Consider the following 6,596-nt stretch of genomic DNA (forward strand, 5'->3'; position numbering starts at 1 on the left):
GTGAATTTTGGTTCATGTGTTTCTCTCAACCTTGGAATGTGGCAGTACCTGACCGAGCAGATCATGCATCACTCTGTGTCAGGCTGTGCTTGTACTCGTGAGCTGTAATGAGGACAGTTGAGCACATTGATTCTCTCTTATGCCCTCACTTTGATCTGGAAATCACTGGCAGAGGGTGATTCCAAGTGGCCCTTCCTCGGTTGTTAAGCACTCCACACTTGGGGTTAGAGGATCAGAGGACACAAAAAGTACATTCAAAACCGAGTGTTCAGAGGAAGGTGCTGACTAGGCCCCGCAGCGGGTCAGCACAGCCCAGCCCAGGCCCCACAGGCCTGAGAGCGCATGGAGAATGTACTGGGAACCGAGGGCCCCCAGAGGCACTGTGCACCTATTCTGGATTCACGCACTCAACAAGCTTGTCCCAGCAGAACTGAAGCATGGGTCTGCAAAGGCTGGGCTGCAGGGAGGGCTGGGGGTATGGGGCTCTTGGCCTTCCCAGCCTTGGAGGCACCCGGGAAGTCCTGTATTTTGTGCTTGGTCTACTCTTCCCTCTTTCCCTATCCCATCCCCAGGGAAACGTGCAAGAAAAGTCCTTGGAGCACCTCCACCTGTCCGACAGGAACAGCTTGCTCTCTGAGATCCAGGCTCTGCGTGCCCAGCTGCGCATGACGCACCTGCAGAACCAGGAGAAGCTGCAGCAGCTGTGTGCGGCACTGACCAGCGCAGAGGCCCATGGGAGCCACCAGGAGCACCAGCTGCGCAGGCAGGGTGGGTGTGCTGCTGGCCTGCATGGGAAGGCAGATGCATGGCACAGTGCTGGAGTCTGGAAGCAGCAACGCCTGGTCTCACCAGCCCCCGAGTGTGGGGACAATGGGGCTGCTGCGCTTCTGAGTCAGCAGAACTGAGTAGAGACTTTCTGAGGGTGGGCAGGGCAAGGGGGGGCCAGGCAGGACGGAGGCCTCGCCAGGCCACAGAGGTAGGAGTGGGCTCCTCTCAGGCGCCAAGTGTGCTGGGAGATTCTCGGGAGCTCACACCAGAGTTGAAAAGTGTGTCATAGGTTTCTACATTTAATTTAGATGCTTTGTAGAATTCTTACATAGACCCTGTTATCTGTAGATAAATGCTATTTTATTTTTTGTTTCCCATCAACTTCTTTTCTTGCCCGTGACACCAGTCAGGCCCTTGACAGATGCCTGTCCTTGTGTCCCATCTTGTACCATCTCATGTGAGGTCCGTTTTTTTTTTTTCCTTTTTGTCTTTTTTCGTGACCGGCAACGGATTGCAACCATCAGTGTCACGCCCGTACCGGACCGGGACCGGCAACGGGATCGCAACCCTCGGTGTTGCGCCTGCACCTCGCTCAGCCAGTGAGCGGCTGGTCTGTATGTGGGATCCGAACCCTCGGCGGGAGTGCCGCCGCGCTCCCAAGCAGAGCACTGTAGTAGTGCTCCGCCGGGCCGGCCCCACATGTGAGGTCCGTTTGAGAAGCTCCTTCCATTCCTGGTTCTGGATTCTGTGGAGGGGAATGGCCCTGCACTTGGGCCACGACCCCTGGTCCTGGCACCTTACCTTTTGTGCTCTTCTGGGCTGGATGTGCCAGTATTTTGCATCTACGTTCACAAAGAGCACTGTAGTAGTGCGCCGCCGGGCCGGCCCCACATGTGAGGTCCGTTTGAGAAGCTCCTTCCATTCCTGGTTCTGGATTCTGTGGAGGGGAATGGCCCTGCACTTGGGCCATGACCCCTGGTCCTGGCACCTTACCTTTTGTGCTCTTCTGGGCTGGATGTGCCAGTATTTTGCAGAGCACTGTAGTAGTGCTCCGCCGGGCCGGCCCCACATGTGAGGTCCGTTTGAGAAGCTCCTTCCATTCCTGGTTCTGGATTCTGTGGAGGGGAATGGCCCTGCACTTGGGCCACGACCCCTGGTCCTGGCACCTTACCTTTTGTGCTCTTCTGGGCTGGATGTGCCAGTATTTTGCATCTACGTTCACAAGAGGCATTAGTCTGTAGTGTTCTTCCTTTGTGCCTTTTTTCTTGTTTTGATGTTGGAGTCGTGCTGGCCTTGTAGCAGACTGGGAAGTGTCTCCTTACCTTGACTTTTCCAGAGGAGTTTGTGTAGAGCTGGGGTTACTCCTTCCTTAAGTTTTGCAGAGAATTTCCAGTGAAGCCACCTGGGCCTACTCTTGTCTCTATTGGAGGCATGTGGTGTTTGGGGTGACGTTTTAGGATGGCCTAGTGGGTACCTCACTCCTGGTCTCAATGTGCACCTGGCCAGGAGAGAGGGGCCTAGAAGGAAATGGGCTCAGAGGACAGAGACCTCGGTGATGAAGGTGCATGACCCCTAGTATCCTGGCTTTATCAGAAACGACAGCTTCTAATTTGTAGAAACTTCATTTCTCCCCCAAAGGATACACCTCCTTCTTCCTACTGATTTCTGATTTACAATCTGTATAGCTCACTTTGGGCTGTGAATAATGCTATTTTATGTTCTTTAATTTTTTCTCAGTTGAATTATTGGCGTATAAAGTTGAGCAGGAAAAATGTATAGCAAGCGACCTGCAGAAAACCCTGAGTGAGGAGCAAGAGAAGGCGCTTTGTGTTCGGAAGCTCCTGGTGGTGGAGCAGAACGCAGTGAGAGACTTGAAGTCCGAGCTCTGTGAGTGCAAACAGGAGAACGAAAGACTGCTGCAGTCCCTCAACGACGTGCAGAAGGAAGTCCTCCAGCTGAGGTATGGGACTTTGAACAGTGAGACATGCCTTTCCTTCTGTCCCCTCACCTTTGTAGCTGCCATTAGACATTTCATTGACTATAAACGGAAGTAACCCACATTTTTCTTGGCATTGAAGTAAGACAGAACCTCTAGTATGCCTTGACCTGGCAAGGTGTTCTTGTAGCTTTTGGAGAGCAGCGTCCTGCTCGCCCTGGGTTTAAGTCTGGTAAGGAGGGTGAAGCACAGGGACAGGTGATGGGAAGTGGCAGGGTCCTGGCCCCTGGGTGCTGGCCTGTGTGTCCCCTTCAGAGTGTTCCGTGACATGAGGCATGATGCCGCCTATTGTCCCCACACAGATCCGTGCTGGACAGCAAAGAGCACGATCTGAAGGCCGCACTTCAGGAGCTGGAGAGCGAGCGGGTGAAGGAGCGTGCCCTCCAGAGCCAACTGGAGGAGAAGCAGCTGCAGCACCTGCAGCGGGAGGGCCAGAGTGCCAAGTCCCTGGAGGTAACTGGGCAGCGGGGCCGTAGCCCACAAGGCACAGACCATCCAGGCCAGTATTGGTCAGAAGCGTGAGGCAGTTCTCCTCTTTCATGCCTTCTTTTCTTATTCTTCATGGCAGTGAGATATGGCTATATTTTCAGGTAAAATAGTACCTCAGTAGTGACAGCACTGAAGGGTGGACTGCTGGGCAGTCCCCGCTGTCTCTGAGCAGTGTCCTCACTGGCCGTCCTGGACAACGTGCAGCCTCAGAGGTCTGTACACAAACCAGATGCACGGTAGGGACACAGCTTCTTTGCACAATGGATCCAGTGGTGGTCTGTAGTTCCAGAGCAAGTCTACCATCAATGCCATGGGTTACGGTGAGTGTTTTTCAGCAACACAGAAATTGTGGTTCAGAGCAAGCAGGAGGTATATGTCTTTGAGTTGGCATTGTGTTTTTCTGAGGATGGGAGAAGGGGCATCTCTGAATCCAGGATGTGTTTGTGCATTTATGTGTTTGTGCATTTAAAAATACTTCAGCCATGCAATCAAGATGTCAGAGTAACAAAAAAATCCTTATACTACCCATAGGTAAGCTTACCCATAGGGTAAGCTTCAAAAGGTTAAAGTATATAAACAAAAATTTGAGCATGAAAATTATTTAGATACTTTTCCTCTTAATTTAATTTTCCCATCCTACTTTATCACTGATGTAGGAATTAAGAGTATCCTTGGAGAAGCAATATGCTCAGAGTAGTCGACTCTGTGTTGCGTTAAAACACGAGCAGACGGCAAAGGACAATCTTCAGAAGGAGCTGCAGATCGAGTCTTCACGCTGTGAGGCGTTGCTGGCACAGGAACGGAGCCAGCTCTCTGAGCTCCAGAAGAGTCTGGAGGCCGAGAAGAGCCGCGCACTGGAACTGTCAGAGGCCTTGCAGCATGAGCGGCTCCTGACGGAGCAGCTGAGCCAGAGGACCCAGGAGGCCTGCGCCCACCAGGAGACGCAGGTGCACCGTGCTTTGTTGCGGAAGCTGAAAGAAGAGAAGTCCCATGTGGTGGAGCTGCAAGCAGTGCTTGAAAAGGTGCAGCAGCAAGCTGTGCGTTCGCAGCAGCAGCTTGAGGCTGAGGCTCAGAAGCGCTGTGAAGAACTCCGGAAAGAGAAGGAGGTAAGTGCCATGTTGAAGTCAACTGTGGAAGCCCTGCAGACCCCAAAACAAGAGCTGAGATGCTATCTGGAGAGAGAAAGGGAGAAGCCAGCTTGGTTACAGGCAGAATTAGAGCAGTTACACACAAGATTGAAAGAGCAAGAAGGACTCAAGGATACCACGAGGAGAATGAAGCCAAGGCAGAGCCGAGCAGATGCGGAACAGTGGAAGAAGTGGCCGAGAGACAAGGAGAGGCTGGTGAGAGCCGTCTGCTGCACAGTCAGTGCTGAGAAGTCACAAGCGACGGGAGGGCTAGGCAACGCACACGGGTCTCATAGGGGTGTTTCTGGGTTCTCTGCTCTGTTCCATTGGTCTACAAGTCTGTCCTTATGCCAACCCCACACTTTTGATTACTCTAGCTTTGTAGCAAGCTTTGAAATCAAGGAGTGTGATTCCTCCAGTGTCATTCTTTTTCAAGATTGTTTTGGCTGTTTGGGGCTCCTCACAATTCCATATGAATTTGAGGATTGGCTTTTTCATTTCTGCAAAAAAGGCCATTGGGATTTTGCTGTGGATTGGGTTAAAAATGTAGATTGCTTTGGGTAGTATTGACATCTTAACAATATTAAGTCTTCTGATCCTTAAACATGGAATGTCTCTCCATTTATTTAGATCTTTAATTTCTTTCATCCGTATTTTGTAGCTTTCATGATATAAGCTTTATACTTTTGTTAAATTTAGTCCTAAGTCTTTTCTTATTTTTTTGGTGCTGTTGTACATGGAATTGTTTTCTTAACTTTATTTTCAGATTGTTCATTGCTGGTGTATAGCATACAGTTGATTTTTATATACCGATTTTGTATCCTGCAGCTTTGCTGAACTTGTTTAATAGTTCCAATATTTTTTAATTTTTTAATATTTTTAAATATTAAAAAAAATTTTTTAATATGGATTTTCCATATATAAGGTCATGCATCTACAAATAGACGTAGTTTTACTTCTTCCCTTCCCATTTGGATGTTTTTATTTCCTCCTCTTGCCTGATTACCCTGGTGAGAACTTTCCATGTAATAGCAGTGGTGAGAGCAGACGCCCTTGCCTCGTTCCCGAACTTGGGGAAGCTTTCAGTTTTTCACCATTAAGTATGATGTTAGCTGTGGGTTTTTCGTTGATGCCCTTTACCAGACGGTTTTTGTTAATGCCTTTTACCCTTCTATTCCTTGTTTAATCAACCTTTTAAAATTTAATCATGAAAGAGTATTAGATTTTGTCAAATGTTTTTTCAGTGCCTATTGAGATCTGTGGTTTTTGCCCTTTATTCTATTGATATCATAAAGTATGACCTTGATTGATTTCTTGTGGTGAGCCATGCTTGCATTCCTGGGATAAATTCCACTTGATCGTGGTGAATAATTCTTTTTATATGTTGCTAGATTCAGTTTGCTAGTATTTTATTGAGGATTTTCGCATCTGTAATCTTAAGGGATATTGGTCTGTGGTTTTCTTTTCTTTTCTTTCTTTTTTTTGGTGGCCTGCCAGCGTGGGAATCTGAACCGTTGACATTGGTGTTATAACATTGCACTCTAACAGCTGAGCTTAGCAGCCAGCCCATGTAGTGTTCTTTTCTTTTCTTTCTTTTTTTTGGTGGCCTGCCAGCGTGGGGATCTGAACCGTTAACATTGGTGTTATAACATTGCACTCTAACAGCTGAGCTTAGCAGCCAGCCCATGTAGTGTTCTTTTCTTTTCTTGTGATGTCTTTGGTTTAAGTTTCAGGATAACATTGACCTCAAAGGTGGGCTGGGAAATAATCCTTCCTCTTTCATTTTTAGGGTGGTCCTTAATTTTTAGATACATTTTGTTTCAGCCAAAAGCTTCTGTGTCTTATGGATTAATGTCTGTTTTGCCCTCTTTGAAAATATTTTGTGATGTCTTTGGTTTAAGTTTCAGGATAACATTGACTTCAAAGGTGGGCTGGGAAATAATCCTTCCTCTTTCATTTTTAGGGTGGTCCTTAATTTTTAGATACATTTTGTGTCAGCCAAAAGCTTCTGTGTCTTATGGATTAATGTCTGTTTTGCCCTCTTTGAAAATATTTTTTAAAGGCTTTTAAAAAAAATAACCTTTACTATTTCTGTTTTTATATTTTATGTAGTTATAACACACAGGTAAAACCAATGGCCTGGTCTTTTTAAGATTAGTCTGCCACGGGCCGGCCCGGTGGTGCACTCGGTTGAGTGCGGCGCTTGGGAGTGTGGC

General features: G+C 48.0%; 1 protein-coding gene across 1 annotated transcript in view; it reads left to right on the forward strand.

The window, feature by feature from the left end:
* Window positions 1-6,596, forward strand: part of LOC103607368 — a gene marked incomplete at its 5' end in the record, with an annotated part of 48,400 nt that overhangs the window by 23,846 nt on the left and 17,958 nt on the right. The window contains 4 exons of the mRNA XM_008591880.1: window positions 573-768; window positions 2,506-2,728; window positions 3,067-3,217; window positions 3,910-4,359. Coding sequence (XP_008590102.1) covers window positions 573-768; window positions 2,506-2,728; window positions 3,067-3,217; window positions 3,910-4,359 — 1,020 coding nt within the window. The remainder of the gene's footprint in view (window positions 1-572; window positions 769-2,505; window positions 2,729-3,066; window positions 3,218-3,909; window positions 4,360-6,596) is intronic.

Source organism: Galeopterus variegatus, unplaced genomic scaffold (genome assembly GCF_000696425.1).
Source record: "Galeopterus variegatus unplaced genomic scaffold, G_variegatus-3.0.2 Scaffold7366, whole genome shotgun sequence".
Taxonomy (NCBI): domain Eukaryota; kingdom Metazoa; phylum Chordata; class Mammalia; order Dermoptera; family Cynocephalidae; genus Galeopterus; species Galeopterus variegatus.